The sequence below is a fragment of the Phoxinus phoxinus genome, assembly GCF_949152265.1.
Source record: "Phoxinus phoxinus genome assembly, chromosome: 14".
NCBI lineage: Eukaryota > Metazoa > Chordata > Actinopteri > Cypriniformes > Leuciscidae > Phoxinus > Phoxinus phoxinus.
The window spans coordinates 295,966-319,248 of NC_136889.1; the positions used below are offsets into that span (position 1 = coordinate 295,966).

The window sequence follows — 23,283 nt, forward strand, 5'->3', positions numbered from 1 at the left end:
TCAGGGACGTATGGAGAGAGAGGCTAACAGACGAGTCCTCAGGGGCGTATGGAGAGAGAGGCTAACAGAGGGGGGCGTTAGAGAGACGAGTCCTCAGGGACGTATGGAGAGAGAGGCTAACAGAGGGGGGCGTTAGAGAGACGAGTCCTCAGGGACGTATGGAGATAGGCTAACAGACGAGTCCTCAGGGACGTATGGAGATAGGCTAACAGACGAGTCCTCAGGGACGTATGGAGATAGGCTAACAGACGAGTCCTCAGGGACGTATGGAGATAGGCTAACAGACGAGTCCTCAGGGACGTATGGAAGCTTGTTTCTGCCACTCAATGAAAAATAACAACGATAATCGCAGTTTTTTTTCCTCACAACTGCGCATTTATATCTTGCAAATTTTTTTCTCAGAATTGCGTTTACATTTTGCAATTTCGACTGTCTCGCAATTCTGTCATCTTGCTTTCACCACAGGATAAAGGTAATTGCGACTTTTTATCTAAAATTTACGTTTTTTTCTCGCAATTGCAAATCTTGAAATTCTGAGTGTCTTTTTTCTGAGAAAAAGTTGCAATTACCTTTTTTTTTAACTCGGTGGAGTCACGGTGGAACAAGCTTCCACAGGCATGACATTCGTTCGCAGTGATTAATGTAGAGCCAGCGCTCGCATGATGTGTTTATAATGTCAGAGAATGAGTGGAATCCCTCTGTCACATTAGGAGCTGCGCTTCTTCCTCTCGCCTGCAGGAGGCGCTGTGGCCGATTGCTAACACACACCAGCGCCTCCTCACTCCTCCTTCTCCTCCACTCCTCCTCCTCCCCGCGAGCTCCAGTAGCGGTGACACGCTAGCTCCATCAGCTCCACCCCACCTGTGACCCTCTGCTGACCCAGGAAGAAGATCACCATGAGCAGGAAGTAGATGCGTACGGGAGCCCAGAGCCACAGGCCGAGGCAGGCGGCGCTGATGAAGCCGCTCCAGAACACCAGCGAGCCGGCTTTGATGAGGGACACCCTGAGCTGGCTCTTGCAGGGCGGCACGCGGGCCTCGGGCTCATCGAAGCGGCGCGGGTCGGCCCGGTAGAACTCGCTGAGCCGGTTCTCCTTCTCCTGCCAGCGCTCCTGACACCACAGCTGCAGGTCCGGTGCACACGTGGGCAGAGCCGACACACCGTAGCGGCGCACGTGGAAGTGGATCTCACGGGGGAACAGACCCAGAACCAGGTGCCGCTCCGTCTGAGGGATGTTCTGCGGATACGCCACCGTTATATCGTGGACCGCGTCCAGGTTATCTCCTGCCAGGGGAATCATGGAATCAGTTACGTAATCACATTACTTCTCCAAGTAACTAATAAAGTTACACATTGCTTTTTCAATTTACAACAAAATATCTAAGTTGCTTTTTCAAATACGTAACACTTGTCACTTTTTCACATTAATTAACTGACAGCTCTTCTGTTCTCATGTTGAGAGAAATAACGTGAGAAAGTGTGTGTGTGTGTGTGTGTGTGTGTGTGTGTGTGTGTGTGTGTGTGTGTGTGTGTGTGTGTGTGTGTGTGTGTGTTATGTGGGAGTGTTCTAATCTGTCTTTCATTGCAGTTCCCCGGTATTTTACCTACAATCAACGGGTTAATTGGTGTCACCTGACGGGAGCCACTTTAAATCTAGGACACATGCTCTTGCTCTCTCGTCTTGCACCAAGCACAGCTCCCTTTTTTTCTTTTTATATTAAATAAACTTTCTTTTGATTGGCATATTTTGGTTTTGTGTCCTTGATGTTGCATTTGTAGAGCCAGGGTTGTAACATAATGGGGGCTCGTCCGGGATGGTTGGTAAAAAGCATTTGTTTCTTTTGATACTTTGGGGACTGTATTTGTTTATTCCTGTTGATTGAGATCTTTTGGTGAGTATGGTTGTTTGAGTATTTTTTAATATGTGCATGAGTTTTCCAGGTTAGGAAGGGTGAGAGTTCCAGCTGGGTTGATTATTTAATCCTTCCATCGGTTCACTCTTTTGTTATTTTTCCATTTTTGTTTTCGAGGTTATTCTGGCTGGAGACTTGTTCTCTGTCGGGGGTAAGCATTTCAGAACTGTGACCATTGTTTATATGGCCCACAGTTGCTGAGCTTTTGCTTTTAAAGTCGCCTCGTACCTGGTACACCTCAGAAGATAGATAGGAGTTAGAAATGTTAGGCAGGAATCCGGGTGTATCTCATGTGTTTTGTATTGTGTTTGGGCTCAGCAACCATGCTCACTTTGTTTTGATGGGAGTGAAAGACGAATACTTGGTGAGTTAAACATTTCTTGAGGCACTTTGTGTTTATTTTGTCCAGGATCCTAACTTTAGTGTGTTAGCAGTGTTTGTGTAAAGTTCCTTTGTGGACTAATGGCCAGTATCGTCTTTAGATATTTGTGATTGCTTGGGGTGAGTAATCTTCTGTGTTTGGGTTAGTTCTACTGTTGTGTTGAATGTTTTAAAAGCTTTGCCTGAGAGCATTTTTTTCAGCTATTTGTTACCTTTGTAGCTGTGTGCTATTGGAGCTGTTGTGTCGGCTGAACTTCTGTGTGGGAGGTAGTGTTACTACTTGAGAGTAGTTAGTGTTGAGTTTAGTAATGGCTTCTTTAGAAGACTTCCTAAAGGAACCTTCAGAAGAGTTACTTGAGGTTTTCACAAAGGATCAACTCTTGCAGTTGTCCTCTCATTATGATATTCCCATCACAAGTAGTGAGAAGCGACTGAAGGATAGTGTGAAGGAAATCAGTGAAGGAATTTTACTCAAGCCTTACTTTGACCGTAACCAAACTGCGTCTACAGAGGTCAAGGCCTTGGCTGCACTGAATGTTCCGTCTACTGAGACCGGAGAAGGAAGTGTTGTTGTTTCTGAGATTGCTTAGAGTAGATTGCCAAATTCTGAAATTCTGGCTGATTTAGACTTTCATTTGTCGTATCTAAATCTTTCTGAGCACTCTTATGTTGTTCAGTTAATTGGTCGTTATTTGGCTTTGTTTTCTGATGTTCCATCTTGTACCAATGTGCTAGAGCATGACATTGATGTACGTCAAGCTAACCCTATTAAGTAGCACCCATATAGGGTGAATCCTGTTAAACGCCAGCTTTTGCCCAAAGAGGTAGAGTACATGTTAGAATATAACATTGCTGAACCAAATTTTAGTGCTTGGAGTTCACCATGTTTACTAGTTGAGAAGCATGATGGTTTGTTTCGGTTTTGTACCGATTTTCGTAAGGTAAATGCCATCACTAAGCCTGACTCCTTTCCTCTTCCCTGGCTAGATGACTGTATTGACCAAGTTGGTTCTGGATTCTTGGTTTCAAAGTTAGATCTTGTAAAAGGCTACTGGCAGGTTCCACTTAGCCAGCGAGCCCGTGAGATCTCTGCTTTTGTAATGCCGGATAACTTCTGCCATTATACCGTTATGGCATTTGGAATGCGAAATGCACCTTCCACTTTACAGCATCTGGTGAATAGGGTGTTGGAAGGAGTTGCAGGATGTGAGGCTTATCTTGATGATTTGGTTATTTATAGTTCTACCTGGTCTCAACACTTGGCCCAGCTTGGGGATGTGTTCAAACGGTTAAAGGCTGCAAATTTGACCCTGAACCTCTCCAAGTATGAGTTTGGGCAGGCCACAGTAACTTACTTGGGCAAAGTTGTTGGCCATGGTCATGTATCTCCAGAAGGAGCAAAAGTGGAGCTGCCCCTGATTTTAACAGACCTTTTAAGCTAGCTGTGGATGCTAGTGATTTAGGTGTAGGTGCGGTTCTCCTACAAGATGATTGAGTGGGAGTTGAGCATCCTGTGTGCTATTTTTCAAAGAAATTTGATATCCATCAAAAACGCTATTCTACAATTGAAAAGGAAGCTTTGGCCCTTATTCTTGCTCTGAATCATTTTGATGTCTATATTTCACTTATTGTGTACACTGATTATAATCCCCTAGTGTTCCTCCACAGCATGAGAAACTCTAACCAGCGCTTAATGCGATGGAGCTTGATATGACCTTACAGTCCGTCACATTCGTGGGAAGGATAACGTTTTGGCGGATGCTCTGTCAAGGTCGTGAGTGCTTGTGTTGGTTTGTTTCATGTATTTGTTGACTTTGCTTTGGTTATCCTATAGCAACGTTTTAAGGGTGGGAGTGTTATGTGGGAGTGTTCTAATCTGTCTTTCATTGCAGTTCCCCGGTAGTTCACCTACAATCAGCCGGTTTATTGGTGTCACCTGACGGGAGGCACTTTAAATCTAGGACACGTGCTCTTGCTCTCTCGTCTTGCACCCAGCACAGTTTTTGTCTCTACAGCTCCCTTTTTTTCTTTTTATATTAAGTAAACTTTCTTTTGATTGGCAGAATTTAGTTTTGTATCCTTTATGTTGCATCCCTAGAGCCAGGGTTGTAACTGTGTGTGTGTGTGTGTGTGTGTGTGTGTGTGTGTGTGTGTGTGTGTGTGTGTGTGTGTGTGTGTGTGTGTGTGTGTGTGTGTGTGTGTGTGTATGTGTATGTGTGTGTGTGTGTGTGTGTGTGTGTGTGTGTGTGTCTGTGTGTGTGTGTGAATATGATTGTTATTGTAGTTCTAGACTAAATGTGGACATGCATTTACTCATCTCACTTGCACGAAAACATTCAGTATTCCTCAAAATGAATAAAAACAGTCAAATGTGTGTGTGTGTATATGATGACCTCTGACCTTTCCGCAGCGTGTCCACGATGAAGGTGAAGCCGGTGGTGCGCGGGTGAAGGACGAACTCGTACTTCGGAAGACCGTTTTTCTCAGCGAACTTGTCACTCCTGGCTCGAGTGTTTTCTGCACGGAACAACGAAAAAGTCAGTAACCGCATGTAGAGTTCAGTAACCGCATGTAGAGTTCAGTAACCGCATGTAGAGTTCAGTAACCGTGTGTAGAGTTCAGTAACCGCATGTAGAGTTCAGTAACCGCATGTAGAGTTCAGTAACCGCATGTAGAGTTCAGTAACCGCATGTAGAGTTCAGTAACCGCATGTAGAGTTCAGTAACCGCATGTAGAGTTCAGTAACCGCATGTAGAGTTCAGTAACCGCGTGTAGAGTTCAGTAACCGCGTGTGGAGTTCAGTAACCGCGTGTAGAGTTCAGTAACCGCATGTAGAGTTCAGTAACCGCATGTAGAGTTCAGTAACCGCATGTAGAGTTCAGTAACCGCGTGTGGAGTTCAGTAACCGCGTGTAGAGTTCAGTAACCGCATGTAGAGTTCAATAACCGCATGTAGAGTTCAGTAACCGCATGTAGAGTTCAGTAACCGCATGTAGAGTTCAGTAACCGCATGTAGAGTTCAGTAACCGCGTGTAGAGTTCAGTAACCGCGTGTGGAGTTCAGTAACCGCGTGTAGAGTTCAGTAACCGCATGTAGAGTTCAGTAACCGCGTGTGGAGTTCAGTAACCGCGTGTGGAGTTCAGTAACCGTGTGTAGAGTTCAGTAACCGCGTGTAGAGTTCAGTAACCGCATGTAGAGTTCAGTAACCGCGTGTGGAGTTCAGTAACCACATGTAGAGTTCAGTAACCGCGTGTGGAGTTCAGTAACCGCGTGTAGAGTTCAGTAACCGCGTGTGGAGTTCAGTAACCGCATGTAGAGTTCAGTAACCGCGTGTAGAGTTCAGTAACCGCGTGTAGAGTTCAGTAACCGCATGTAGAGTTCAGTAACCGCATGTAGAGTTCAGTAACCGCATGTAGAGTTCAGTAACCGCATGTAGAGTTCAGTAACCGCATGTAGAGTTCAGTAACCGCATGTAGAGTTCAGTAACCGCATGTAGAGTTCAGTAACCGCATATGGAGTTCAGTAACCGCATGTAGAGTTCAGTAACCGCATGTAGAGTTCAGTAACCGCGTGTAGAGTTCAGTAACCGCGTGTAGAGTTCAGTAACCGCGTGTAGAGTTCAGTAACCGCGTGTAGAGTTCAGTAACCGCATGTAGAGTTCAGTAACCGCATGTAGAGTTCAGTAACCGCATGTAGAGTTCAGTAACCGCATGTAGAGTTCAGTAACCGCATGTAGAGTTCAGTAACCGCGTGTAGAGTTCAGTAACCGCGTGTGGAGTTCAGTAACCGCGTGTGGAGTTCAGTAACCGCATGTAGAGTTCAGTAACCGCGTGTAGAGTTCAGTAACCGCGTGTAGAGTTCAGTAACCGCGTGTGGAGTTCAGTAACCGCGTGTGGAGTTCAGTAACCGCATGTAGAGTTCAGTAACCGCGTGTAGAGTTCAGTAACCGCATGTATAGTTCAGTAACCGCATGTAGAGTTCAGTAACCGCGTGTGGAGTTCAGTAACCGCATGTAGAGTTCAGTAACCGCGTGTGGAGTTCAGTAACCGCATGTAGAGTTCAGTAACCGCGTGTAGAGTTCAGTAACCGCATGTAGAGTTCAGTAACCGCGTGTAGAGTTCAGTAACCGCGTGTAGAGTTCAGTAACCGCGTGTAGAGTTCAGTAACCGCGTGTGGAGTTCAGTAACCGCATGTAGAGTTCAGTAACCGCGTGTAGAGTTCAGTAACCGCGTGTAGAGTTCAGTAACCGCGTGTAGAGTTCAGTAACCGCATGTAGAGTTCAGTAACCGCGTGTGGAGTTCAGTAACCGCGTGTAGAGTTCAGTAACCGCGTGTAGAGTTCAGTAACCGCGTGTAGAGTTCAGTAACCGCGTGTGGAGTTCAGTAACCGCGTGTGGAGTTCAGTAACCGCGTGTAGAGTTCAGTAACCGCGTGTAGAGTTCAGTAACCGCGTGTGGAGTTCAGTAACCGCGTGTGGAGTTCAGTAACCGCGTGTAGAGTTCAGTAACCGCGTGTAGAGTTCAGTAACCGCGTGTAGAGTTCAGTAACCGCGTGTGGAGTTCAGTAACCGCGTGTGGAGTTCAGTAACCGCGTGTAGAGTTCAGTAACCGCATGTAGAGTTCAGTAACCGCGTGTAGAGTTCAGTAACCGCGTGTAGAGTTCAGTAACCGCATGTAGAGTTCAGTAACCGCGTGTGGAGTTCAGTAACCGCATGTAGAGTTCAGTAACCGCGTGTAGAGTTCAGTAACCGCATGTAGAGTTCAGTAACCGCGTGTGGAGTTCAGTAACCGCATGTAGAGTTCAGTAACCGCGTGTAGAGTTCAGTAACCGCGTGTAGAGTTCAGTAACCGCGTGTAGAGTTCAGTAACCGCGTGTAGAGTTCAGTAACCGCGTGTAGAGTTCAGTAACCGCATGTAGAGTTCAGTAACCGCGTGTGGAGTTCAGTAACCGCATGTAGAGTTCAGTAACCGCGTGTAGAGTTCAGTAACCGCATGTAGAGTTCAGTAACCGCGTGTGGAGTTCAGTAACCGCATGTAGAGTTCAGTAACCGCGTGTAGAGTTCAGTAACCGCGTGTAGAGTTCAGTAACCGCGTGTAGAGTTCATTAACCGCGTGTAGAGTTCAGTAACCGCGTGTGGAGTTCAGTAACCGCATGTAGAGTTCAGTAACCGCATGTAGAGTTCAGTAACCGCGTGTGGAGTTCAGTAACCGCATGTAGAGTTCAGTAACCGCATGTAGAGTTCAGTAACCGCATGTAGAGTTCAGTAACCGCGTGTGGAGTTCAGTAACCGCGTGTGGAGTTCAGTAACCGCATGTAGAGTTCAGTAACCGCGTGTAGAGTTCAGTAACCGCATGTAGAGTTCAGTAACCGCGTGTGGAGTTCAGTAACCGCGTGTGGAGTTCAGTAACCGCATGTAGAGTTCAGTAACCGCGTGTAGAGTTCAGTAACCGCATGTAGAGTTCAGTAACCGCATGTAGAGTTCAGTAACCGCGTGTAGAGTTCAGTAACCGCATGTAGAGTTCAGTAACCGCGTGTGGAGTTCAGTAACCGCATGTAGAGTTCAGTAACCGTGTGTGGAGTTCAGTAACCGCATGTAGAGTTCAGTAACCGCGTGTAGAGTTCAGTAACCGCATGTAGAGTTCAGTAACCGCATGTAGAGTTCAGTAACCGCGTGTGGAGTTCAGTAACCGCGTGTAGAGTTCAGTAACCGCGTGTAGAGTTCAGTAACCGCGTGTAGAGTTCAGTAACCGCGTGTAGAGTTCAGTAATCGCGTGTAGAGTTCAGTAACCGCGTGTAGAGTTCAGTAACCGCATGTAGAGTTCAGTAACCGCGTGTGGAGTTCAGTAACCGCATGTAGAGTTCAGTAACCGCATGTAGAGTTCAGTAACCGCATGTAGAGTTCAGTAACCGCATGTAGAGTTCAGTAACCGCATGTAGAGTTCAGTAACCGCATGTAGAGTTCAGTAACCGCATGTAGAGGAGTTCAGTAACCGCATGTAGAGTTCAGTAACCGCATGTAGAGTTCAGTAACCGCGTGTGGAGTTCAGTAACCGCGTGTAGAGTTCAGTAACCGCGTGTAGAGTTCAGTAACCGCGTGTAGAGTTCAGTAACCGCGTGTGGAGTTCAGTAACCGCGTGTGGAGTTCAGTAACCGCGTGTAGAGTTCAGTAACCGCGTGTAGAGTTCAGTAACCGCGTGTGGAGTTCAGTAACCGCGTGTGGAGTTCAGTAACCGCGTGTAGAGTTCAGTAACCGCGTGTAGAGTTCAGTAACCGCGTGTAGAGTTCAGTAACCGCGTGTGGAGTTCAGTAACTGCGTGTGGAGTTCAGTAACCGCGTGTAGAGTTCAGTAACCGCATGTAGAGTTCAGTAACCGCGTGTAGAGTTCAGTAACCGCGTGTAGAGTTCAGTAACCGCATGTAGAGTTCAGTAACCGCGTGTGGAGTTCAGTAACCGCATGTAGAGTTCAGTAACCGCGTGTAGAGTTCAGTAACCGCGTGTAGAGTTCAGTAACCGCATGTAGAGTTCAGTAACCGCATGTAGAGTTCAGTAACCGCATGTAGAGTTCAGTAACCGCATGTAGAGTTCAGTAACCGCATGTAGAGTTCAGTAACCGCATGTGGAGTTCAGTAACCGCGTGTGGAGTTCAGTAACCGCGTGTGGAGTTCAGTAACCGCGTGTAGAGTTCAGTAACCGCGTGTAGAGTTCAGTAACCGCATGTAGAGTTCAGTAACCGCGTGTGGAGTTCAGTAACCGCATGTAGAGTTCAGTAACCGCATGTAGAGTTCAGTAACCGCGTGTAGAGTTCAGTAACCGCGTGTAGAGTTCAGTAACCGCATGTAGAGTTCAGTAACCGCGTGTAGAGTTCAGTAACCGCATGTAGAGTTCAGTAACCGCATGTAGAGTTCAGTAACCGCATGTAGAGTTCAGTAACCGCATGTAGAGTTCAGTAACCGCATGTAGAGTTCAGTAACCGCGTGTAGAGTTCAGTAACCGCGTGTAGAGTTCAGTAACCGCGTGTAGAGTTCAGTAACCGCGTGTAGAGTTCAGTAACCGCGTGTAGAGTTCAGTAACCGCGTGTAGAGTTCAGTAACCGCGTGTAGAGTTCAGTAACCGCGTGTAGAGTTCAGTAACCGCATGTAGAGTTCAGTAACCGCGTGTAGAGTTCAGTAACCGCGTGTAGAGTTCAGTAACCGCGTGTAGAGTTCAGTAACCGCGTGTAGAGTTCAGTAACCGCATGTAGAGTTCAGTAACCGCATGTAGAGTTCAGTAACCGCATGTAGAGTTCAGTAACCGCATGTAGAGTTCAGTAACCGCATGTAGAGTTCAGTAACCGCATGTAGAGTTCAGTAACCGCATGTAGAGTTCAGTAACCGCATGTAGAGTTCAGTAACCGCATGTAGAGTTCAGTAACCGCATGTAGAGTTCAGTAACCGCATGTAGAGTTCAGTAACCGCGTGTGGAGTTCAGTAACCGCATGTAGAGTTCAGTAACCGCGTGTAGAGTTCAGTAACCGCGTGTAGAGTTCAGTAACCGCATGTAGAGTTCAGTAACCGCGTGTAGAGTTCAGTAACCGCATGTAGAGTTCAGTAACCGCATGTAGAGTTCAGTAACCGCGTGTGGAGTTCAGTAACCGCATGTAGAGTTCAGTAACCGCATGTAGAGTTCAGTAACCGCGTGTGGAGTTCAGTAACCGCGTGTAGAGTTCAGTAACCGCGTGTAGAGTTCAGTAACCGCGTGTAGAGTTCAGTAACCGCATGTAGAGTTCAGTAACCGCGTGTAGAGTTCAGTAACCGCGTGTAGAGTTCAGTAACCGCGTGTAGAGTTCAGTAACCGCGTGTAGAGTTCAGTAACCACGTGTAGAGTTCAGTAACCGCGTGTGGAGTTCAGTAACCGCATGTGGAGTTCAGTAACCGCATGTAGAGTTCAGTAACCGCATGTAGAGTTCAGTAACCGCGTGTAGAGTTCAGTAACCGCATTCAGTAACCGCATGTGGAGTTCAGTAACCGCATGTAGAGTTCAGTAACCGCATGTAGAGTTCAGTAACCGCGTGTAGAGTTCAGTAACCGCATGTGGAGTTCAGTAACCGCATGTAGAGTTCAGTAACCGCATGTGGAGTTCAGTAACCGCGTGTAGAGTTCAGTAACCGCATGTGGAGTTCAGTAACCGCATGTAGAGTTCAGTAACCGCGTGTAGAGTTCAGTAACCGCGTGTAGAGTTCAGTAACCGCGTGTAGAGTTCAGTAACCGCGTGTAGAGTTCAGTAACCGCATGTAGAGTTCAGTAACCGCATGTAGAGTTCAGTAACCGCATGTAGAGTTCAGTAACCGCATGTAGAGTTCAGTAACCGCATGTAGAGTTCAGTAACCGCATGTAGAGTTCAGTAACCGCATGTAGAGTTCAGTAACCGCATGTAGAGTTCAGTAACCGCATGTAGAGTTCAGTAACCGCATGTAGAGTTCAGTAACCGCGTGTGGAGTTCAGTAACCGCGTGTGGAGTTCAGTAACCGCATGTAGAGTTCAGTAACCGCGTGTAGAGTTCAGTAACCGCGTGTAGAGTTCAGTAACCGCATGTAGAGTTCAGTAACCGCGTGTAGAGTTCAGTAACCGCATGTAGAGTTCAGTAACCGCATGTAGAGTTCAGTAACCGCGTGTGGAGTTCAGTAACCGCATGTAGAGTTCAGTAACCGCATGTAGAGTTCAGTAACCGCGTGTGGAGTTCAGTAACCGCGTGTAGAGTTCAGTAACCGCGTGTAGAGTTCAGTAACCGCGTGTAGAGTTCAGTAACCGCATGTAGAGTTCAGTAACCGCGTGTAGAGTTCAGTAACCGCGTGTAGAGTTCAGTAACCGCGTGTAGAGTTCAGTAACCGCGTGTAGAGTTCAGTAACCGCGTGTAGAGTTCAGTAACCGCGTGTAGAGTTCAGTAACCGCGTGTGGAGTTCAGTAACCGCATGTGGAGTTCAGTAACCGCATGTAGAGTTCAGTAACCGCATGTAGAGTTCAGTAACCGCGTGTAGAGTTCAGTAACCGCGTGTAGAGTTCAGTAACCGCGTGTAGAGTTCAGTAACCGCGTGTGGAGTTCAGTAACCGCATGTGGAGTTCAGTAACCGCGTGTAGAGTTCAGTAACCGCATGTAGAGTTCAGTAACCGCGTGTGGAGTTCAGTAACCGCATGTGGAGTTCAGTAACCGCATGTAGAGTTCAGTAACCGCATGTAGAGTTCAGTAACCGCGTGTAGAGTTCAGTAACCGCATGTGGAGTTCAGTAACCGCATGTAGAGTTCAGTAACCGCGTGTAGAGTTCAGTAACCGCGTGTAGAGTTCAGTAACCGCATGTAGAGTTCAGTAACCGCGTGTAGAGTTCAGTAACCGCGTGTGGAGTTCAGTAACCGCATGTGGAGTTCAGTAACCGCATGTAGAGTTCAGTAACCGCGTGTAGAGTTCAGTAACCGCATGTAGAGTTCAGTAACCGCGTGTGGAGTTCAGTAACTCTACGTGCAGTTGTGTGTGTGTGTGTGTGTGTGTGTGTTTCTCACCGGTGAGGTCAGTGCTGTGTGTGTGTGTGTGTCTCACCGGTGAAAGGTCAGTGCTGCAGTGTGTGTGTGTGTGTGTGTGTGTGTCTCACGGGTGAGAGTTCAGTGCTGCAGTGTGTGTGTGTGTGTGTGTGGGTGTGTGTGTGTGTCTCACCGGTGAGAGGTCAGTGCTGCAGTGTGTGTGTGTGTGTGTGTGTGTGTGTGTGTGTGTGTGTCTCACCGGTGAGAGGTCAGTGCTGCAGTGTGTGTGTGTGTGTGTGTGTCTCACCGGTGAGAGGTCAGTGCTGCAGTGTGTGTGTGTGTGTATATCTCACCGGTGAGAGGTCAGTGCTGCAGTGTGTGTGTGTGTGTGTCTCACCGGTGAGAGGTCAGTGCTGCAGTGTGTGTGTGTGTGTGTGTGTGTGTGTGTGTGTGTGTGTCTCACCGGTGAGAGGTCAGTGCTGCAGTGTGTGTGTGTGTGTGTGTGTGTGTGTGTGTGTGTGTGTGTCTCACCGGTGAGAGGTCAGTGCTGCAGTGTGTGTGTGTGTGTGTATATCTCACCGGTGAGAGGTCAGTGCTGCAGTGTGTGTGTGTGTGTGTGTGTGTGTGTCTCACCGGTGAGAGGTCAGTGCTGCAGTGTGTGTGTGTGTGTGTGTGTGTGTGTATCTCACCGGTGAGAGTTCAGTGCTGCAGTGTGTGTGTGTGTGTGTGTGTGTGTGTATCTCACCGGTGAGAGGTCAGTGCTGCAGTGTGTGTGTGTGTGTGTGTGTGTGTGTATCTCACCGGTGAGAGGTCAGTGCTGCAGTGTGTGTGTGTGTGTGTCTCACCGGTGAGAGGTCAGTGCTGCAGTGTGTGTGTGTGTGTGTGTGTGTGTGTGTGTGTGTCTCACCGGTGAGAGGTCAGTGCTGCAGTGTGTGTGTGTGTGTGTGTGTGTGTCTCACCGGTGAGAGGTCAGTGCTGCAGTGTGTGTGTGTGTGTGTGTGTATATCTCACCGGTGAGAGGTCAGTGCTGCAGTGTGTGTGTGTGTGTGTGTGTGTGTGTCTCACCGGTGAGAGGTCAGTGCTGCAGTGTGTGTGTGTGTGTGTGTGTGTGTGTGTGTATCTCACCGGTGAGAGTTCAGTGCTGCAGTGTGTGTGTGTGTGTGTGTGTGTGTGTATCTCACCGGTGAGAGGTCAGTGCTGCAGTGTGTGTGTGTGTGTGTATCTCACCGGTGAGAGGTCAGTGCTGCAGTGTGTGTGTGTGTGTGTGTGTGTGTGTGTGTGTGTATCTCACCGGTGAGAGGTCAGTGCTGCAGTGTGTGTGTGTGTGTGTGTGTGTGTGTGTGTCTCACCGGTGAGGTCGGTGCCCTCGGGGAACAGCAGGAGCTGCAGCGGCTCCTTGATCTGGCAGAAATACTGAAGCATGTTGGACATGTGTGTGCGATCTTCCTCCCAGCGGCGGTGGATGAAGATGAAGGCGGCCACCTGCATCGCCCAGCCTGCACACACACACACACACACACACACACACTATAGCAGCCTGGACCATAGACTGTATAAAATATGTGCGTAGTGTGTGTGGCGTCACCCGTAGTGTTTTTGAAGCCCAAAGTGGCCGTCGCCATCTTGTTAACGCGCCACTCGCGGATTAAGGAACATGTGCAGACGCTAACAGACAGCAGACGAACGGCTAGTAGTGTTATCAGCGGCAGTCCACCTGTCACTCAAGTGGCCACGCTAACCGTTCCAAATCGTAGTGTTGAAGTGAGTATTACAAATATACCCGTGCAGATCCATGGATACGCTAACGGCTAATATTGCCCACAACCCATCGCGCGCTGGACGAGGATTCAATTAGAACTAGATTAAAAAAACAGACATGGAGGACGCGCAAGGTTACGTAGAGAGGTTTAGATAAAGAAGTGATTAATTATCAGTATTTAATGATCATGTTGTCCACATTATATTTCATCTGCAGCAGCTTTATGTACTTTTGTAAAGAGACGTTTAGCCATTAACGTTTAAATGGATTATTATATCCAAATTGCAAACACACGAGGAGAGTCTTCGCATGACAGATCTACAGTCTACAACATTTCTCTCCGAAACCGTAGGACAATAAATTATATTGAATGCAGGATTTTATCTGTGAAAGATGATTGACAGGCCAGTTTGGAGCTTGCCTACTCTTTTGCTACACACCTAAAAGTATGTACTTTCTCTTCACAAAAAGAGTACACACTTTCAGGGCGTAGAGTAAGACTCACCGAACCCGGGCACGGCCTTGAGCGCGGCCTTGAGGCAGATCTTCTCCAGGCGCAGGTAACTGAAGCGCAGAAGACAACACCACAGGAACATCCAGTCCAGACGCGTGCGGTGGTTCATGATGATCACGCTGCGCTCGCCGGGAACGAACCCATCACCCGTGATGACCACCTTCACCCCGAACACCAGCTCCAGCAGCGCCTGCACACACACACACACACACACACACACACACACACACACACACACACACACACACACACACACACACGCACGCACGCGCACGCACACAGACACAGACACACACACACACACACACACACACACACACACACACACACACACACACACACACACACACGCACGCACACGCACACGCACACGCACGCACACAGACACAGACACACACACGCACAACACACACCTTTAATCTGCGCGTTTATAACATTACCGGCCCTTAATCTGCACGTTTATAACATTACCGGCCCTTAATCTGCACGTTTATAACATTACCGGCCCTTAATCTGCACGTTTATAACATTACCGGCCCTTAATCTGCACGTTTATAACATTACCGGCCCTTAATCTGCACGTTTATAACATTACCGGCCCTTAATCTGCCCGATTATAACATTACCGGCCCTTAATCTGCACGTTTATAACATTACCGGCCCTTAATCTGCACGATTATAACATTACCGGCCCTTAATCTGCACGTTTATAACATTACCGGCCCTTAATCTGCACGTTTATAACATTACCGGCCCTTAATCTGCACGATTATAACATTACCGGCCCTTAATCTGCACGTTTATAACATTACCGGCCCTTAATCTGCACGTTTATAACATTACCGGCCCTTAATCTGCACGTTTATAACATTACCGGCCCTTAATCTGCACGTTTATAACATTACCGGCCCTTAATCTGCCCGATTATAACATTACCGGCCCTTAATCTGCACGTTTATAACATTAGCGGCCCTTAATCTGCACGTTTATAACATTACCGGCCCTTAATCTGCACGTAACATTACCGGCCCTTAATCTGCACGTTTATAACATTACCGGCCCTTAATCTGCACGTTTATAACATTACCGGCCCTTAATCTGCCCGATTATAACATTACCGGCCCTTAATCTGCACGTTTATAACATTACCGGCCCTTAATCTGCACGATTATAACATTACCGGCCCTTAATCTGCACGTTTATAACATTACCGGCCCTTAATCTGCACGTTTATAACATTACCGGCCCTTAATCTGCACGATTAACATTACCGGCCATTAATCTGCACGTTTATAACATTACCGGCCCTTAATCTGCACGTTTATAACATTACCGGCCCTTAATCTGCACGATTATAACATTACCGGCCCTTAATCTGCACGATTATAACATTACCGGCCCTTAATCTGCACGTTTATAACATTACCGGCCCTTAATCTGCACGTTTATAACATTACCGGCCCTTAATCTGCACGATTAACATTACCGGCCCTTAATCTGCACGTTTATAACATTACCGGCCCTTAATCTGCACGTTTATAACATTACCGGCCCTTAATCTGCACGATTATAACATTACCGGCCCTTAATCTGCACGTTTATAACATTACCGGCCCTTAATCTGCACGATTAACATTACCGGCCCTTAATCTGCACGTTTATAACATTACCGGCCCTTAATCTGCACGTTTATAACATTACCGGCCCTTAATCTGCACGATTATAACATTACCGGCCCTTAATCTGCACGTTTATAACATTACCGGCCCTTAATCTGCACGTTTATAACATTACCGGCCCTTAATCTGCACGATTAACATTACCGGCCCTTAATCTGCACGTTTATAACATTACCGGCCCTTAATCTGCACGTTTATAACATTACCGGCCCTTAATCTGCACGATTATAACATTACCGGCCCTTAAACTGCACGTTTATAACATTACCGGCCCTTAATCTGCACGTTTATAACATTACCGGCCCTTAATCTGCGCGTATATATCATTACCGGCCCTTAATCTGCACGATTAACATTACCGGCCCTTAATCTGCACGATTAACATTACCGGCCCTTAATCTGCACGATTAACATTACCGGCCCTTAATCTGCACGTTTATAACATTACCGGCCCTTAATCTGCACGTTTATAACATTACCGGCCCTTAATCTGCACGATTATAACATTACCGGCCCTTAATCTGCACGTTTATAACATTACCGGCCCTTAATCTGCACGTTTATAACATTAGCGGCCCTTAATCTGCACGTTTATAACATTAGCGGCCCTTAATCTGCACGTTTATAACATTAGCGGCCCTTAATCTGCACGTTTATAACATTACCGGCCCTTAATCTGCACGTTTATAACATTACCGGCCCTTAATCTGCACGTTTATAACATTACCGACCCTTAATCTGCACGTTTATAACATTAGCGGCCCTTAATCTGCACGTTTATAACATTAGCGGCCCTTAATCTGCACGATTATAACATTACCGGCCCTTAATCTGCACGTTTATAACATTACCGGCCCTTAATCTGCACGTTTATAACATTAGCGGCCCTTAATCTGCACGTTTATAACATTAGCGGCCCTTAATCTGCACGATTATAACATTACCGGCCCTTAATCTGCACGTTTAAGGCTGAATATTTTCTGGCTTTTGGCGCACGTACACTTTTTATAACTGTGACCCCTGGACTGGAATCAAGCGATGACCCATGATGAAGTGTAGTGCCGTACCACGGGGAGCGTGAGCCATGTGGCCACGATGCGGTCCGTGACCCAGCGGTACCAGGCCGGCGACACCAGCATGAGTGGCAGAACCGGACCCAGCATGAACACACTCCCGAAGAAACTGCCCAGGAACAGCGCGACGAGGAAACACAGGCCTCTGACGGACACCGGCGTCATGCTAACCCTGCACACACAACACAACCGTTACACACTCACACTCCTGCACACACAACACAAGCGTTACACACTCACACTCCTGCACACACAACACAACCGTTACACACTCACACTCCTGCACACACAACACAACCGTTACACACTCACACTCCTGCACACACAACACAACCGTTACACACTCACACTCCTGCACACACAACACAACCGTTACACACTCACACTCCTGCACACACAACACAACCGTTACACACTCACACTCCTGCACACACAACACAAGCGTTACACACTCACACTCCTGCACACACAACACAAGCGTTACACACTCACACTCCTGCACACACAACACAACCGTTACACACTCACACTCCTGCACACACAACACAAGCGTTACACACTCACACTCCTGCACACACAACACAAGCGTTACACACTCACACTCCTGCACACACAACACAAGCGTTACACGCTCACACTCCTGCACACACAACACAACCGTTACACACTCACACTCCTGCACACACAACACAACCGTTACACGCTCACACTCCTGCACACACAACACAACCGTTACACTCTCACACTCCTGCACACACAACACAACCGTTACACGCTCACACTCCTGCACACACAACACAACCGTTACACACTCACACTCCTGCACACACAACACAAGCGTTACACACTCACACTCCTGCACACACAACACAAGCGTTACACACTCACATTCCTGCACACACAACACAACCGTTACACGCTCACACTCCTGCACACACAACACAACCGTTACACACTCACACTCCTGCACACACAACACAAGCGTTACACGCTCACACTCCTGCACACACAACACAACCGTTACACACTCACACTCCTGCACACACAACACAAGCGTTACACACTCACACTCCTGCACACACAACACAAGCGTTACACACTCACACTCCTGCACACACAACACAACCGTTACACGCTCACACTCCTGCACACACAACACAACCGTTACACGCTCACACTCCTGCACACACAACACAACCGTTACACACTCACACACCTGCACACACAACACAAGCGTTACACACTCACATTCCTGCACACACAACACAACCGTTACACGCTCACACTCCTGCACACACAACACAACCGTTACACACTCACACTCCTGCACACACAACACAAGCGTTACACACTCACACTCCTGCACACACAACACAACCGTTACACGCTCACACTCCTGCACACACAACACAACCGTTACACGCTCACACTCCTGCACACACAACACAACCGTTACACACTCACACTCCTGCGCACACACAACACAACCGTTACACACTCACACTTCTGCACACACAACACAACCGTTACACACTCACACTCCTGCACACACAACACAACCGTTACACACACACACTCCTGCACACACAACACAAGCGTTACACACTCACACTCCTGCACACACAACACAACCGTTACACGCTCACACTCCTGCACACACAACACAACCGTTACACACTCCTGCACACACAACACAATCGTTACACACTCACAAGACTGCACACCCAACACAAGCGTTACACGCTCACACTCCTGGACACACAACACAACCGTTAGACGCTCACACTCCTGCACACACAACACAACCGTTACACACTCACACTCCTGGACACACAACACAACCGTTAGACGCTCACACTCCTGCACACACAACACAACCGTTACACACTCACACTCCTGGACACACAACACAACCGTTACACACTCACACTCCTGCACACACAACACAACCGTTACACACTCACACTCCTGCACACACAACACAAGCGTTACACGCTCACACTCCTGCACACACAACACAACCGTTACACGCTCACACTCCTGCACACACAACACAACCGTTACACTCTCACACTCCTGCACACACAACACAACCGTTACACACTCACACTCCTGCACACACAACACAACCGTTACACACTCACACTCCTGCACACACAACACAACCGTTACACGCTCACACTCCTGCACACACAACACAACCGTTACACGCTCACACTCCTGCACACACAACACAACCGTTACACTCTCACACTCCTGCACACACAACACAACCGTTACACACTCACACTCCTGCACACACAACACAACCGTTACACACTCACACTCCTGCACACACAACACAACCGTTACACACTCACACTCCTGCACACACAACACAACCGTTACACACTCACACTCCTGCACACACAACACAACCGTTACACACTCACACTCCTGCACACACAACACAACACAACCGTTACACACTCACACACAACACAACACAACACAACCGTTACACACTCACACACCTGCACACACAACACAACCGTTACACACTCACACACCTGCACACACAACACAACCGTTACACACTCACACTCATGCACACACAACACAACCGTTACACACTCACAATCCTGCACACAACACAACCGTTACACACTCACACTCCTGCACACACAACACAACACAACCGTTACACGCTCACACTCCTGCACACACAACACAACACAACCGTTACACACACACACTCCTGCACACACAACACAACCGTTACACGCTCACACTCCTGCACACACAACACAACCGTTACACACTCACACTCCTGCACACACAACACAACCGTTACACACTCACACTCCTGCACACACAACACAACCGTTACACACTCACACTCCTGCACACACAACACAACCGTTACACACTCACACTCCTGCACACACAACACAACCGTTACACGCTCACACTCCTGCACACACAACACAACCGTTACACGCTCACACTCCTGCACACACAACACAACCGTTACACGCTCACACTCCTGCACACACAACACAACACAACCGTTACACACTCACACACCTGCACACACAACACAACCGTTACACTCTCACACTCCTGCACACACAACACAACACAACCGTTACACACTCACACACAACACAACACAACCGTTACACACTCACACTCCTGCACACACAACACAACCGTTACACACTCACACTCCTGCACACACAACACAACCGTTACACGCTCACACTCCTGCACACACAACACAACCGTTACACGCTCACACTCCTGCACACACAACACAACACAACCGTTACACACTCACACTCCTGCACACACAACACAACCGTTACACTCTCACACTCCTGCACACACAACACAACCGTTACACACTCACACTCCTGCACACACAACACAACCGTTACACACTCACACTCCTGCACACACAACACAACCGTTACACACTCACACTCCTGCACACACAACACAACCGTTACACACTCACACTCCTGCACACACAACACAACCGTTACACACTCACACTCCTGCACACACAACACAACCGTTACACACTCACACACAACACAACACAACCGTTACACACTCACACACCTGCACACACAACACAACCGTTACACACTCACACACCTGCACACACAACACAACCGTTACACACTCACACTCGTGCACACACAACACAACCGTTACACACTCACAATCATGCACACAACACAACACAACCGTTACACACTCACACTCCTGCACACACAACACAACACAACCGTTACACGCTCACACTCCTGCACACACAACACAACACAACCGTTACACACACACACTCCTGCACACACAACACAACCGTTACACACTCACACTCCTGCACACACAACACAACCGTTACACACTCACACTCCTGCACACACAACACAACCGTTACACACTCACACTCCTGCACACCCAACACAACCGTTACACACTCACACTCCTGCACACCCAACACAACCGTTACACACTCACACTCCTGCACACACAACACAACACAACCGTTACACGCTCACACTCCTGCACACACAACACAACCGTTACACACTCACACTCCTGCACACACAACACAACCGTTACACACTCACACTCCTGCACACACAACACAACCGTTACACACTCACACTCCTGCACACCCAACACAACCGTTACACACTCACACTCCTGCACACACAACACAACCGTTACACGCTCACACACCTGCACACAACACAACCGTTACACACTCACACACCTGCACACACAACACAACACAACCGTTACACACTCACACACCTGCACACACAACACAACCATTACACACTCACACACCTGCACACAAAACACAACCGTTACACACTCACACTCGTGCACACACAACACAACCGTTACACACTCACAATCCTGCACACAACACAACACAACCGTTACACACTCACACTCCTGCACACACAACACGACACAACCGTTACACACACACACAACACGACACAACCGTTACACGCTCACACTCCTGCACACACAACACAACACAACCGTTACACACTCACACTCCTGCACACACAACACAACCATTACACGCTCACACTCCTGCACACACAACACAACACAACCGTTACACGCTCACACTCCTGCACACACAACACAAGCGTTACACACTCACACTCCTGCACACACAACACAACCATTACACGCTCACACTCCTGCACACACAACACAACCGTTACACACTCACACTCCTGCACACACAACACAACCGTTACACACTCACACTCCTGCACACACAACACAACCGTTACACACTCACACTCCTCCACACACAACACAACCGTTACACACTCACACTCCTGCACACACAACACAACCGTTACACGCTCACACACCTGCACACACAACACAACCGTTACACACTCACACTCCTGCACACCCAACACAACACAACCGTTACACACTCACACTCCTGCACACACAACACAACACAACCGTTACACGCTCACACACCTGCACACACAACACAACCGTTACACACTCACACTCCTGCACACCCAACACAACCGTTACACACTCACACTCCTGCACACACAACACAACACAACCGTTACACACTCACACACCTGCACACACAACACAACACAACCGTTACACACTCACACTCCTGCACACACAACACAACCGTTACACACTCACACTCCTAACACACAACACAACACAACCGTTACACACTCACACACAACACAACCGTTACACACTCACACTCCTGCACACCCAACACAACACAACCGTTACACACTCACACTCCTGCACACCCAACACAACACAACCGTTACACACTCACACTCCTGCACACACAACACAACACAACCGTTACACACTCAAGCACACAACACAACACAACCGTTACACGCTCACACACCTGCGCACACACAACACAAGACAACCGTTACACACTCACACTCCTGCACACACAACACAACACAACCGTTACACACTCACACTCCTGCACACCCAACACAACCGTTACACACTCACACTCCTGCACACACAACACAACCGTTACACACTCACACTCCTGCACACCCAACACAACACAACCGTTACACACTCACACTCCTGCACACACAACACAACACAACCGTTACACACTCACACTCCTGCACACACAACACAACCGTTACACACTCACACACCTGCACACACAACACAACACAACCGTTACACACTCACACACACAACACAACCGTTACACACTCACACTCCTGCGCACACACAACACAACCGTTACACACTCACAGCAACACACACCAGCAACACACACCCCAGCGACACACACCCCAGCGACACACACCCCAGCGACACACACCCCAGCGACACACACCCCAGCGACACACACCCCAGCGACACACACCCCAGCGACACACACACCAGCGACACACACACCAGCGACACACACACCAGCGACACACACACCAGCGACACACACACCCAGCGACACACACACCCAGCGACACACACACCAGCAACACACACACCAGCAACACACACACCAGCAACACACACACCAGCAACACACACCCAGCAACACACACCCAGCAACACACACCCAGCAACATACACCAGCAACACACACCCAGCAACAAACACACACAAGCAACACAAACCCAGGCAACACACACCCCAGCAACACACACCCCAGCAACACACACCTAGCAACACACACCAGCAACACACACACCAGCAACACACACCCAGGCAGCAACACACACCCCAGCAACACACACCCCAGCAACACACACCCCAGCAACACACACCCCAGCAACACACACCCCAGCAACACACACCCCATAAACACACACCAGCAACACACACACCAGCACACACCAGCAACACACACCCCATAAACACACACCCCAGCACAAACACACCCCAGCACAAACACACCAGCGACACACACATCAGCAACACA

At 48.3% G+C, this 23,283-nt stretch overlaps 1 protein-coding gene across 2 annotated transcripts in view; it reads right to left on the minus strand.

Annotated features, from left to right (window-relative positions):
• Nucleotides 1-23,283, minus strand: part of lclat1 (lysocardiolipin acyltransferase 1) — a 25,724-nt gene continuing 2,441 nt past the window's right edge. Inside the window, exons 2-6 of one of the 2 annotated variants that reach the window (XM_079634991.1) lie at nt 16,800-16,977; nt 14,045-14,243; nt 13,130-13,276; nt 4,695-4,811; nt 1-1,284 (exon numbers count right to left, since the gene is read on the minus strand). In XM_079634991.1, the coding sequence (XP_079491117.1) occupies nt 779-1,284; nt 4,695-4,811; nt 13,130-13,276; nt 14,045-14,243; nt 16,800-16,970 (1,140 nt within the window). In that variant the 5' untranslated portion in view covers nt 16,971-16,977 and the 3' untranslated portion in view covers nt 1-778. The remainder of the gene's footprint in view (nt 1,285-4,694; nt 4,812-13,129; nt 13,277-14,044; nt 14,244-16,799; nt 16,978-23,283) is intronic. The other variant, XM_079634990.1, reaches the window with a different exon arrangement.